Raw genomic sequence first — 14468 nt, 5'->3', positions numbered from 1 at the left:
TAAAGGGAGACTAAATGCAGATTCAATCACAACCTGCAAATACTTGAAGGAAACTTAAAAGAGAAGTGAAGTTTTGACTCTCTTGGGTAGTGGCAGATGGTAAAAGAATGGGCAACAGCTATCAGCTGCAGCTTGGAAGGCTCAGAATGGGCATTAAGAAAAATTTCCAGTGCAGCAGTAGAACAAGTGTTACCCAAGGTTGCTGCAGCTTTCTCTTGCTCAAAGTTTTTGCAAATTCTACTAGATAAACCTGTATCTCATGTAGTGCTGAGGATTTATGGAGTAATTTCATTGGAAGGGGACCTCTGGGGTTCATCTAATCCAAACTCCTGCTCAAAGCAGGTCCCAAAAGACCAGGCCACTGGGAGTCTTCTTAGATTCTGAATGTGTCCAAGGATGGAGAACTCAACCTCTCTCAGCAATATGTATCAGTATTTCACTACCCTGACAATGATTTTTAGTGGACTTTTTTTTCTTCTGTATATAGAAACAAAATTTCCTATGTTCCAACTTGTCTGTCAAGTCTTACACTATCACTGTGCATTTCTGAGACAATTTTGAGTCTAGCTCCTCTGTAGCTTCCCTTCATGCCTTAGAGACTTGTGGACAACAATAAAATGTCCCTTTGGTGTTGTTTTCCTAAGGCTGAACAAACACAGATCTCTTAGCTGTTCTCCTCTTATGTCTTGCAGCAGTGCCCTAACTTGTCTTGATAGCAACTTGTCTTGGTAGCCTTCCACTGAACATTCTCTGGGATGTCAGTGTCCATCCTGTACTGGTGAGCCCCAAATGGGGTCTCCTAAGTGTAGAACAGAGAACCTGCTACCCACTGGCTATGGTTTTGATGACATAGCCCAGAATATGGTCAGTCTTGTTTGCAACAAACAAACAAAAATGTGTGTTTGTTCACATTGCTGACTTGTAGGCAACCTATGTTGGATTGTGAGCTTTCTGAGAGAAAGAGCTTGAATAAGCTCTTCCTAAAATTTGGCAGCCTGCCCTAGGCTGTAGAGAGGTGTTGTCTAAGACTAAATTTCACAGGCACTCCTACTGCTACACCTTCTCAAGGTGACACTGTCAGGCCTTCAGGGATGGATGCTTACCCTGAGCTCTTAGATAGTGCAAGCATTATGCTGTTTCTGTTGTGATTGGATTTTTCCTTCTGGAACAAGTCTGTCCCGTACTACATTTTTCCTGTGTGATGTGAAAAATTGTCTCACTTCAAGTGAATAGTATGAAGTTCATTGAGGCTTTTATGGATCAGTTGGTTAAATGTAATACTACTCTGTAAAGCACCAGTATCTCTGTGGCTTGATGATAATACATTGGTGTATGCAATACCTTTCTCTTATTTTGTTGAGCTGTTTCCATATCTCAAAGTTAACAGCAGAAAAAAAACTTATTAGGGGATTTAGTTCATCTTCTGCCAGATAAGCAACATTCACTGCTGTGTTGTTCTGAGCTTCATCCAGGTTAGTTTTGAATTAATAGCAAACCATATTTAGAAGCAGTCCGAATGCTTTACAGCTGCCTGAGCTTTTGTCCCCTGCTGATTTTTGCTAGGAATTAGATGTCTGTACTTTTATAAAAATCTGGCACGAAGCAAATTACTCACATCTACTAACTTTTTTTTTTTTTTTTGAAACATTGCATTTTATCTAACCTAGCCCACATACTTAAGGAGAAACACAAAAGTGGAAAAAAGACAAAGCTGTAGTGATTTTAATTATTTGAATTAGGAGACCTTTTCATGTACTTGAATTTGAAAAACTTTATCTGTGCTATGACCATGTGAGATACATCTGTAAGGAAACAGGGGGTATCACTTTACTCCACAAAAGGTCTGTAGTACAGAAGGGAAAATAATTTTCCAGAAGCTAATTTGCCTGCTTGTGTGGTGAGATGGGTATGGGCACAACCTTAATTACAGCCTTTCACTAGCACCAGATCTGGCACAGATGGGTTGTATGCCTGTGGGTGCTGCTGTGTTTTCCTTACGTTGGCTCTACCACAAAGACCCTTCTTCAGTCTTCTGTGTGTGTTTGCCTTTGAGAATCAGGTTATGACAGGATCCACATATGGCAGGGACATTCTGTCAGATCAAAAGGGTGCAGCTGGCAGGATACTAAGGTGTCAGGGTTTGGGCCCAGCTGGTACCAGCCAGGGCTCTGCTCCCTCAGCCCCCACCCCACTGTGGGACAGGAAGGAGAAAATCCACCCAAAGGCTCCTTGATCGAGACAAGGACAGGGAGATTTGCATTCCCCTGTTACACAAACCTGAGAGGTTCAGCTTGGGAAGGAAAAGAACTCATTCCATGGACAAGGAGAAAGAGAAAACAGGGCCAGAGCTTAACACCTTCCCCCCAGCCCTCCCCTCTCCCCGGGCCCGGATCGCTTCACTGCCGCCTCCCCTCAGGGCACAGGGGGGGTTCAGGCTCAGTTTCCCACACGGGGTTTCTGCCGCTCCTTCCTCCTCAGGGGAGGACTCCTCACATTCTGCCCCCGCTCCAGCGCGGGCTCCCTCTCACGCCAGAGAGTCCTTCAGGAACCCCTCGGCCATGAGTCCCTCCCATGGGCTGCACTCCCTCAGGAACTGCTCCAGCCCGGGCTGCCCACAGAGTCACGGCTGCTGCGGGAACAGTCACCTCCTCTGCCACGGGCTCCTCCAGGGCTGCAGATCCACAGCTGACCCTCTCTGTCATCCCGCACAGGCTGCAGCTTCACCTCTGCCCATCTCTGGCACTTCAGGGGCTGCAAATCCACATTTACCCCACCGTGGTCCTTCAGGGACTGCCCCACCGCTCTCCTCCGTGGGCTGCAGGGACACAGCTGCCATCTCACCACGGGCTGTGGGGAAACCTCTGCTCGGGCACCTTTCCCCCTTGGTGTCTTTTCTCTGGCATTTCTTTCTCACTTCATCCTCTACTCTGCTCTGCAGGTCCTTTTCTTATGTTTTTTCAATTTTGTTTTCTCTTTCTTGAACATGTCAGTGGCAGAGGCACATCCAGCTTCCCAGATCTGCTCGGCCTTGAGGGACTGGAACCGGGGGAGCTTCAGCAGCTTCTCACAGGAGCCACCCCTGTGACCCCCCTGCTTCCCAAACACCACTGCACTGGCCCAGGACATAAGGCCAAAGCAAATAATAAAATGTGTAAAAATTTACTTAGGGCACATTGGGTGCTATCTGAGTGTGGGGGAGAGAAGGTCATCAGTATTGCTTGCCTCTTTCCTTAGTTGGGGTCATATCAGTTTGTGTGATGCAAAAGCATTTGCAGGACAGGGAATTAAACAGTATGGGGCAGGAACAGAAATAGAAAGAATATTTTAAAGGCAGAGAGAGCAGCAAAGGTCAGCTTGAGTCTGCACCTAAATTTGGCAGCTGGGTGCGAGCTTGGTCTGTTAGACATCTAAGAACTCATTTGTTTGCAGAGTTACCTGAGCTTTTGATTGACAGTGTTACCTGATGCGTTCCTTTGCTGTTCTGTGTTCACTTTCAAGGCACAGCATGGCTATTTTTACACTTTTCAACACAGACACAATGTTCTGTGCTTTTATAATAAAAGGCTAATGAAAACTTTAAATTAAAAAATAAAAAATCTGCTTAGCAGGAAGAAAGACACTATATGACATTTCTAACTTCAGTTGAAAGAATCTGTATGGATTATAGATGGCAAAGATTTTTGTCAATGTTTATATATTTCTTTTAAAGGTCAAGAAATGTCACAAGAAAAAGAATGAAAGCACTTCATGTAAATAACTCCTGGAACATATCAGGTGGCTTTTATCTCTTAGCTTTGATTTTTTATTTTTTTTTTTTTTTAAAGACCTATAGGCAGCAAAGCCAGCTTTTCTTCACTCAGTAACAGGACTGTGGGGAGAGGAAGAAACGGGGGGGAATGAAAAAGGACCTGGTGACATCATCAGTTTAATTTTATGTGGAATGCATATGTCTTCATGCTAAAGGGGTTCTGTTCATCTTTGGCTAGAGACTACAAGATGACATCAACCAGTTGACTAACTTGAGGATTGCTATCAGGGGTGATCAAACCATGTTTTGGTGCCTCTGAGATTCATTGTAACATTAACTGAAGAGAAAAAACCTAGTGGTGTTTAAAACTTTCACACTTGGAATAAAATCTGACACAATGATATGTGAGTTAGAGGGGAGAGAAAGAACAGAGGGAGCAGCAACAGATCAATTACCTTCTCCCTTTGCTTCCCTTCTTGTCTCTGATCCTAAGTTAATAGAAAATACTGTTTGCACTTGGACTTTTTCTTAGGGACTGGTATTCGTTAATTTAATCTTAATATCAGAGCCTGAAAATTTGACAGACAACAGGGAAACTTTTATGTAAGGAAACAACACCCAGGGAATTTCAGGTTTAGAAAAGTGAACTACAGTTGGCTTCTGGAAGACTGGGGTTTTTTGCTAGACCTAGGGCACCAGAGAGGATGGCAAAGAGGGAAGGATATGGGCTTAGGAAACTGATCATTAAGGTTATTGGGAATGTGTGATGGAATATCTGTGCTTGTAGCAAAAATCAGACTTCAGAAAAGCATAGATCCTAGAACGCTTCTCTCATCTTGAAAGCATACACAGATAAGTCAAGCAGGTTCTTCACATAGTTGTTTGGAATTTTCCATAGAAGTGGAAGAAAGCAGAAAAGGAGCAGATGAGGCTTCTTTCTCCACCCCTATTTCCATACCAATGCTCCTGACTGTGCTGGTACTTCTGCTGGTAAAGAATAATTCAGAGTTTGTGAGAGGTCGTCAGTGCCCACCCTGGCAGAGCTGGTGTGTAGTGGCAACTTTGTTTAATAAATAAAAACAAAGCTTCACTAACCGGGGTATGATTCATGGAAAGTGTTATAGCTCACATTTACAAATATGCAACTGTGTTCTACTCTCTAGTTTGAAGAATTATTTTCAAGAGACTGCTTCTATTTATAACCTTCAGAAGAATACTGTAGCAGTCAGCTGCTTGCTTCCCTTACCATTCACAGTGATACAGTACACAAATTACAACTTTGTAATTGTGATTCCTGCTTTGAGTACTTTGAAAAAATGTAAACTAATTAAATAATCATGGGGGTTTTATTTTATTTTTTTTAAAATACAAATTTGCAGCTGAGAGTCACAAGGAAACCCAGATGGTGCAGATAAAGGAAGAACCCATGGAAGTTGACATTCAGGATTCGAAGGCTTCCGTGTCACCCAGCCAACCCAGCCAAAATGTTGGCTACAGCACTTTATTAGGGCGAGATGTTAATGAACACATACAGAAGGCTCCAGAAGGTCGTGTGCTCCCAGAAAGAAATCTCTTCAGCCAAGACATATCAGTGAAGATGGCATCCGAGCTGCTCTTCCAGTTATCAGGTAAAAGCAGTGGGAATATTTGACAGATGAATTTAAAGAACACAAAAAGATTGTGTATAACCATTATATATATATGATAAGATTGGACTGGATGACCTTGAAGGTCTCTTCCAACCAAAGACATACTGTGATTCTGTGATGAAGGTGCTGTGAAACTGTGAGAAACTGAAAAATAATGAGTGAGAGCCCTTCTACCCTCATGTCTGGAATGCAAGTGCCTTGCCAAATGGCGCCTATAGTTAGCATATGCTTTAGGGAAATGTGACAGTCAGGTCAGGTTCACAATATTTGAACTGAATTGGAAAAGCCAAAGTTCAGCTCCTGTGTTTTTGAAAGCTAATTAAATAATTTGTTACAACTGGTTGATCCAGGCCTCAGAGTACAGGGCAACCTATAGATGGCAGATGCTGGCACCAGTGCCCAGTGGCTGTGGCACACGGTGCTCCCGGGGCTGCCCTGCCCATTTCCCTTGACAAGGAAGGTGAACCTCAGCTATTACATAAAGGCAGTGGTATCAGCACTGGGTTTAATGAAAGTTTGTATTGCCTGCTTTGCACTGAAGCTGAAAAAGTGTTGGGGTGTTTGTTTAACTTAAGTCATGCCTGTTCTCTAATCATGCTATAACCGTTTGCCCTAAATTTCTCTGGATTACACTGTTATCAGAAAGCATTAAAAAAGATCTGCTGAATAAAACCTCATATGCAAAGTATGATATATGTTAACACAAAAAAACCCCATCTATGTTCCCCTGCAGAAAAGGTGAGCAAAGAGCACAACCACAATAAAGATAATGCCATCAGAACTACAGCCAGGTAAGTACAGTCCATTATTATCTGCAGAGTATTGCATCATTTTGCCTGGTGAACTCAAATGTCTCTGTCTCCTCCAAATGTGACCTGATATTACAAGTATCAGATACTTTCATGAGTAATGTAACCTATATCTGAAAAATTACACCTATAGATTGGATTGTTATAGTTCATAAGACAAAAGGCCTTCTGGTCAAAATAGCTTTTCTTATCTGAGCAAGGATTCAAACATCATTTTAAGAATTTTGTTTTTCTGGATTTTTTCTACAAAACCTGAAGCTTAAAAGAAAATGCATAGTGCATGTGGGGTTTGAAGAAATAGCAGGTTGACAACTGGATTTTAAGATATGGACCAGTGTAAGAAGGGGTGATTTTGATTCAGTCTTCTGCCAAACTTGGATTTCTTTAATAAAATTTCAGTATAGTATTTCTATCATTTCAATGCCTTCTAGAGATTAATTTTTTGAAAGGTCAGACTGTAAGACAGTGCTAATGAAACATTTGTTAAAGACTACAGTCACATTAATACAATAAATTAAATTATCCAGTACTTTAAACCACGATCCTATTATAGCACATGCTATTAAAGAAATATGCACTTTACAGTATTGTGGCTGGGAACAAGCCTGCGAGTTGTTTACATGTATGACAGCAGCAAACTGCTGGGAAAATTCAAAACTCTTATACAATAAATGGTTAGTAGACTTGGTAAAAACTTTGGACCCCATGGTGAGGAGTACACAGGAACTGGCAAGGGTAATATACAGATAGTTTGTTTTTTGCAAACTGACCAGTCCAGTAAATAGACATTAGGAACTTTCTGATGTTATAAAAGTTAATTAATTTGAGCTTTTAACTTCTCACTGGTGTGAATGCTTCCCATATTTGCTAGTTGGGAATCTGTGGGATATACAGCCTGCATAGTCTTCCTGGGACTTTAAAAAGCATAAGCCTGAGAGATATACATGGAGATAAATGCACATATTGTTAACTACTCATTATCCATCCAGGATGTCACCACAGAGTGAGGGTGACAAATAGTCAGTTGAAAATAGATTTTAATGTCTTACGATGTTACCAGCCAGCCTGGTGTGAGAATCCAGAGCTACTTTTGGATCTACCAAAGATAATTCAAACTGGAAAGGTTGAGGACAGTTCAAAGATAACTACCCCTTCCTCTGGCTGCCAACTTTTAAGGGAGCAGCACAGGTGGCTGTTGTCAAACTGAGTTTTACTGAGAAGTCCTGAGAATGGCTATACCCAGCAGGGCATGAAATGCTGAGTGCCCCATTCAGGTCTTCCACATTCTTTTCTTATCTTACCTGTCCATCAGGAGAAGACATGAATGAGAAGAGCTTCTTAAGGGGAAGTGAGTCAGCCGACTAAATCCTGTCAGTTCAAACAGATTGTCTTGAAAGATGTTGCAGAAAAAAAAAAAAACCCGAAACTCTACCCAAAACAAACCAAACCACTTTTACCAGTGTTTACTGGTAAGGGTATGATGCCTTCTCAAAAGCAGAATGTGATGGAGCAGCCAGTAGAAGACAGAGGCACTCAGACTGCATTCAGAAAACACGTGGTGTTGCTGTTTGGCTCACCACCCTACATCTGGGGTAATGGCAGAAAGCCATTTGAGACACAGTTGTTATCTGGAGTTTGCTCACAGCTGCTGAAAGCCAAAATGAGGTCAGTGTTGTCCACCTAAGAGTAGCTGGGGAGCAGGGAGATCAAGCTGTGTCATTGAGAAACTTAAATCAGCAAAACCAGCAAGATGGGACCACTTTTTGCTGTCTTATTCCATATGAACATTTCTAACTGTCACCTATCTATTCATCCTGTGAGTATTCCTGGACTTTGTGAGCATAGACTTCCATATGACATTGCTTAAGCAGCCAAAACTGGCAAGGATTCTTCACAGCTCAATGACTGAGATGGTAGAGCCTGCCATCTCTGGTATGAAGACAGAAAGTGGAGAAGGAAGTGTTCTGGAAATGAGTACACCAGTATAAGATGCCAAGATAAGTTTCTTTCACAGAGAACTATGTTGCCATAAAACTGGAAAAATTCAGCCAGAAAAAAATAATCCTAAAGCTTAATCTTTATCAGAAGAAACTTGGTGCAGTGATTGAGAAAATTTTTTGTAGTTTCTTACTATGAAGCAAGTGCTCCTCCCTCCACACTTTGCAGTGGGAATTGGAAGACATATGAAATAAAAATAATAATAGGGCCACCACTGAAGAGACTCGGCTGCTATTCTAAAGGCAGAAGAGAGATATCCAAGGATTGTTCTGTAGTTCATCAGAGGCTGATGGTGGAGAGGGAAATTCTTGGGACACAGCACAATGCAATCTTCAACAGCAACCTGCTCAGATAAGCCTGAAACAGATAAGCTCTGCAGCATCCATTTTGCATTGAACCAGCAAGCAGCAGTATCCCAGTGACTGAATCTAAGGCACAAGCAGGCAGGCCACCATGGAACATTCTTTACCTTGAAAAGGTTCTTGTATTTTCTTACTGAATAAAAACAGGCTGAAGAAATGACCTGGCCTCCTGTCCTGCCCCTTTATAACACCTACTACACACCAGCCTCTTAAGGAACCTCAATATGAGAGAGATCAAAGTCAATGCAATTTTCATTTTGCTTGGAAGGAATTAAAAGTTTGCATGCAGACAGAATGCACTGCCTTAGAAAGCAGTTTTCCAAGCCAGACTGCCCTTTTCCATTTTGAATTTTTTGGTGTACCTCTTAGCAATGTCCCTCTATACTGCAGACAAGGAGTTTTTTTGTTGTTAGGATCTTTAACTGAGCGAAAACCAAAATGCTTTGACAAAAATGTCACTTCACTATTGAATTTTATTTTTTACTGCTTGTTAAATAAAACCAAAGCATGTTCTGCTTTTGGAGTCAAGTAGCAGATAATTTTTGCACTTAATATACTTTGAGAAGTAACCATTCAGTTATCTTATATGAATTGTTCCCTGCTTTAGAAATCAAATTCATGGAGTTCATTTCACTCATGGAATGCCATGTCACAAGAGATCAACATCTTGACCTAAAATTTGAAAAGTTTTGCTTTTAAGATAATTACTATATAACTCAGAGTATTAAATAATAATATTTTCCACCAGATATGACAGTAAAATACAAGGTTTTGGACAGTAGAACACATTTTTTAAACATTAATTTCCTGGATGCATATTGTATTATGATAAAGTAAATCTGAGATGCTGTAATGCAATTAAAGCATTCTGGGAGGACTTCAGATTTCACTCTAAAATGCAATTGGATTGCTTAGGTAAAAACCAAAGCATGCTTCTTTTCCACATCTTGCCTTGAAGCCTGCACATTTTTCAGCATGAATTCAGTAAATGAAACAGGATGAAACAAGATGGTATTTGTTATAATATTAAAATGTTAGGCTCAAAAAATCATAATAACTACTTCCCTCATTTGCTATTTTGTTTATGAAAAGGCATCTTATTTTTTTCCTGTAGCCCCTTCTTTTCTGAAGACACATTTAGACAATCACCATTCACTTCTAACTCAAAAGATCTCCTGCCTAATGAAACTCCTCTTCATGGAAGGACATCAGCACCAGGTCAGATAACTTTTTCTTTTATTACTTCCAGATAATGTATCCAAGATTTTCTTAATATGAACTCTTCCATCTGACCAGTGCTTTAAAATGCAGTTTGCTTTGTCAAAAGGCAACTATCTCACCATCATAATAAGTGGATATTTTTAAGAAGAAAAAAATAAGACATTAAATATTGCTGAAGCATTTGTATCAATAGTCTTTAAACTACTATTTCTGTGAATTGTACAGGAGTCTGTAACAGCTAGAGCTGAGCATTATTAACGAGGGGAGGGGGCTGTGGTTGTGTCTCCCATCTGCACAGAACTTTACTAATGTCAGATTACTGTCTGCTATTCTGTTACTGGCCATTGCCATCTCTTGGATGAAATGTTTGCAGTGCATGTGTCAGAGTGGCTGAGCTTGGCAATACAATTTTCATGCTTTTAATGGTAATTTAGAAACCTTTTTTCAGCAGAATGTGGTGTTCTTAAAATGTACTGAAAGGCCTTGGTACCTGTGGGTACATTCCCACTAATCTTCTGAACTAGTTGACAGGCATTTTATGTCTCGATGGAGCTTGGGTTGTAATCTACATTAAAGTGGAAAACATAGGTATGTAACAGTGCTTTCAGGGTGGCACTGAACACATCCAAAAACTTGATATCTGCCTTTACTGTCATGTTGGAAAAATAACTCATTTGCTAGTTCACTGCTATCTGTTCTTCAATTAATAGCTCTTGGGTTCTAAAGGTCAGTAATTACACAGCCAGCATTGGGGGGGGTTATTCACCTTTTCTTAGCAATCAATAAAGTTTTGGGCATGTTACTGCTAATTTTCAGCTATAGACTGTCATTTAATTTACAACCTAACAGACCCTTCATTTTTTTTTTAATGCTTGTATAGCCATTTGACAGCTTCTGAAGTGGCAGATGAGGTTAAAAGAGCTGTATGTTGTCTAAGGGTAAATATGCATAGCAGGAAGAAGAAAAAAATGTGTAGAGTAAGGACAAAGGTCTTCAGTTTATCCTCAGCCACACTTCTGCAAGGAAGCAGTGGAGATTTTTTAACTTGAGGCAAGAAGAACCAGATCAGTTGTGGTGCTTTTAAGTATTAAAATGTAAACCAGGTTAGCACTTCAATCCTGGGTTTTGACCTTGGCATAACATGGAATATTCATATATCCAGATGAAAGGTGAGAATTCTCATACTCCTCTGGCAGTGCTCAGTACCTCAGAGGACATGGCCTCTAGCAGCAATGCTCTTACATCACACATAAATGAAGAAGAATTGTAATTCTCTGTAAGACTTCATTTTAAGTGAGGCCACTAAATCTGTGGAAGGGTTTTAGTGACATGTTTAATCTTCTGCTTAAAAGATGTGAAGTGTCTACTTTGTTGGGACATCCTTGACATGTTGAGTGTTAGAATGGCTTCTGAGGAAATGGGTTCTGTATGTTTATGCTGCCCCTTATTCTGCCTCACGGAGTAGAAATATTACCTTGCTAGGTCTGTGTATTATATAACATATTGCTCTTTGATTATAAGACTCTGCTCTGTAATAGCAGCATCTCTACTGAAAATTAAAAATGCCAGTTTCTGCTTCATTTTTATTTTTGGAATGTCGTTGTCATTCCAAATGTGTTGATTTTTCTCAGTTTCATAATAAATTCTTGGACCTGAAGTGTAACTTCACACTAGTACCAGGAATGTGATTTAAATTTTTAATCAATTACAAATGTGACATTCATATACAAGGAGAGCAGAATGCCCACAGGTAGATTTCCTACTAGTTTCAGCCTCACAAGAATAGTCTATGTAGTGCTATGGATAGCTCAGAAGAAACTTTATCTCTGCAGAGGGTATCATAAAGGAACAGTAACAAACCCATGGTAAAGGCCAACAGGATGTAACAGAAATTGCTCTGGAATGTGTGTGGTGTCCCATGGATAAATGGTACGTATGCCTTCCCTTGACATTTGTTCTGGGTTTTTTTATCCCTGAAACAAGATAATAAGAAGCAGGAAAGAACAGCACAAGAAAATGACAGGAATTTCCCAGTCCAGTGTAATTTTCAAGTCATCAACTAAAATCCCAGTACATTATCTGCTCATGGCCAAGGGTGTTCATTAAGCAGTGCCCAGATTAAAAAATGTCACTCAGTGTCACTGTGAGCTCAGCTGCCACAGCTAAGAGACACACAGCTGAGACAGTGTGGGCTCTGTGCTGATGCTCTGTGCTGACTCTCTGCAACCAGGCCTGACACGGGCAGAGTGGCATGGGGGAAACCTTCACTGGCAGGTGGCCTGAGTGGCCTTGGTGGATCCCCATGTACACGGTGCTTCTTTCCAAAAAAGCTCCAATATGGGTGCTTGTGTCCCCAGACTCCTGCCAACTTTCTGTCTGCAGATTTCTTGGCACCCTTGCTGCAGAGGAACTGGGAAAAGTGACAGGAACATAGGACAGTAAGATACGTCATGTGTCAAAGCCAATTCTTCTTCTATAATAGGTGACAACATGTAATTTCATTCATTGTCAAGATCCATCTTAAATCTGTTGTCCATGCCATTTGTATGAGGACACTGTTTCAGAAGCTCACCCTTTGAAGGGCTGGGGCCACTCTCTTTTCAGCCTGAATATATTCACAGCAAGTTCTACTTTTGTTGTTTCACCAATAGTGTCCTTCAGCTTCAGTAATTCTTTTCTCTTGTGACGTTCATCATCTGATGTGCCATCTTACATCCCCCTAATCCTGTCTTAATTTTGGAAAAGTAAACCAGCCAGCATCTTCTAGTTTCTTATAGTGTGATAGGGCTTCCATTTCATGACTGACATAATAGTCTTTTTCTGTTCTTTCAGAAAGGAAGATAATTTCTGCAAAACTGAGTGGTCAGAACTATAAATGCTATTTTACAGGAGGTCTTACCAATGGCACTTCCAGTGGCATGCAATCTTCTATATGTATATTAGAAATGCCTCTCCTGATTAATCAGTCTTTGTAACTACGATATGCTGATGACTCAGTTCATTTGCTAATCAAATAGTAACATGTTTTTCTTTTCCTTTACAATTTCACCATGCCACAGAAATTCTTGTTCCTACTTTCTAGGCACATGACGTTGTAATTTGATTTGTTTCACTTGTTACTGTAGCTCTCAAGTTTATTTCTTTAATACTCTGAAATTTCTGCATATTGATTATAATTCTTATATTGATGCAATGCTGGGGTTTTTTGTGTGTTTTAAAGGTAACTTTTAAGTACAGTTGGTCTGAAGTTCTGTCCTTGAGATTCCAGCTTAGTGGCCTCTGAGCAAACAACTCCTCTTTGTAGCAGTTCATAGGAAAATTGCAAGATCATGTATTTAAGAAGAGCACTCTGTGTAGGACATTGAGTATATAAGATCCCTAAGGAGTATGAAATAATTAGGAGACACATAATAAAAGATGAGACCAATGCACTGATTGCACTGATCAGGGCATTTACTTGAGGAAAAGGGGGAAAAAACCCCAAAGCAAAGCAAACCAAAACCAACAAAACAAAACCAGCCTAAATAAATAACAGTATAGCAATGGATTTGACCTGAAATAAAGGTGAAGGAATCCTGACCAGCAGCAGTAGTGCCACAGGCGGAAGTCATTCTCATGCGGTGACTTTTAAATCTGGTACACAAGGAAATAACAGTGAAATCATCAGCTGCTGTCAGAAGAGAACTCAACAGCCCTGCAAAAGTCACAGTAACTCCCTGATAATCTGTGGTGAATCCTCCATATTCTCAGAAGGGAAGGAAGCAGTTTCCTGTAGTATGTAGATCAAAAGTATCAGATAGATCTGGGGGGGAACTACTTCCCTTTGAAGGTGTTTTGTTTGCTAATTTTAATTTCAAACAGTTGCTTTAGAAGGCAATTTTAATCTTCTGTTTCATAAGATTTTTCTTCTTTCAGAACAGGATTTAGTTTTATGTTGGACTATATGGTTCTGTCCATATCACTAGATAAATTAAAAGCTTGATCTTATCCTGGTGCTCCAGTCTTTAATGTGGTTAATAGTTTTCCACCATCTCACTGACTCATTCTCTAAATCAAACCTGCCTTTGTGAAATCAGGAATAGAGACAGTCACTCATCTGGATTTCATTAGTAGTGACATTAATATTGACAGACTCCAGCCATGAGTTTTTAGGAGGATTTTTCTTCTCCATGTATATCTGTGTGCAGTATAATAATATCTCATTATTTTCTCCCCTATTCATCAAGGATCTGGTATTCTCCTTCATTTGCACTGACAATGCCAAATATTGAAAAAAATCTCATTTGTAGAGGAATAGATTTTATTAAAAAAGTAAAAATCCATCTTTTTGAAAACTTACTACTTCTTGCAAAATTGTAATTTTGATTGTGGTTAATGAATTTTGTGTGACTAAAATAGACTTTTTGAACTGGATGTAGGTATTGAGGAGTTGTAGTCCATGAATAGCCTTGTGGGTTTTTTGGTTTTTTTTTCATTTTGGCCATTGGTGCAAGAGCTAAATTTATCAATGTTGTTTATTTCAGTGAAATAAAACAAATAAAGCTTCTGTCCTCAAGTACCTTTTGAAAACTCACCAGAGCCCTTTCTGTCACTGTGTTTCCACACTCTTTATTGACCTGTCAGATGCCAGGCCATGCTGCTGCTTCAGAGATGCCCAGAACCCAATATCCAGTCAGCAGGA

The 14468-nt window shown here is 40.2% G+C and overlaps 1 protein-coding gene across 4 annotated transcripts in view; it reads left to right on the top strand.

Annotated features, from left to right (window-relative positions):
* ZNF827 (zinc finger protein 827) overlaps window positions 1-14468 on the top strand; it is a 97620-nt gene that overhangs the window by 59295 nt on the left and 23857 nt on the right. For all 4 annotated transcript variants that reach the window (XR_003987580.1, XM_030450759.1, XM_030450758.1 and 1 more), the window contains exons 6-8: window positions 5128-5376; window positions 6131-6188; window positions 9681-9784. Coding sequence is in view for 3 of the 4 variants with exons in the window: in XM_030450759.1 (XP_030306619.1) it covers window positions 5128-5376; window positions 6131-6188; window positions 9681-9784 (411 nt within the window). In the remaining variant the exon portion in view is untranslated. The remainder of the gene's footprint in view (window positions 1-5127; window positions 5377-6130; window positions 6189-9680; window positions 9785-14468) is intronic.

Source organism: Calypte anna, chromosome 4B, assembly GCF_003957555.1.
Source record: "Calypte anna isolate BGI_N300 chromosome 4B, bCalAnn1_v1.p, whole genome shotgun sequence".
NCBI lineage: Eukaryota > Metazoa > Chordata > Aves > Apodiformes > Trochilidae > Calypte > Calypte anna.
Note: the sequence above shows the minus strand (reverse complement) of the source record. Positions and strands in the feature narration are given on the sequence as shown.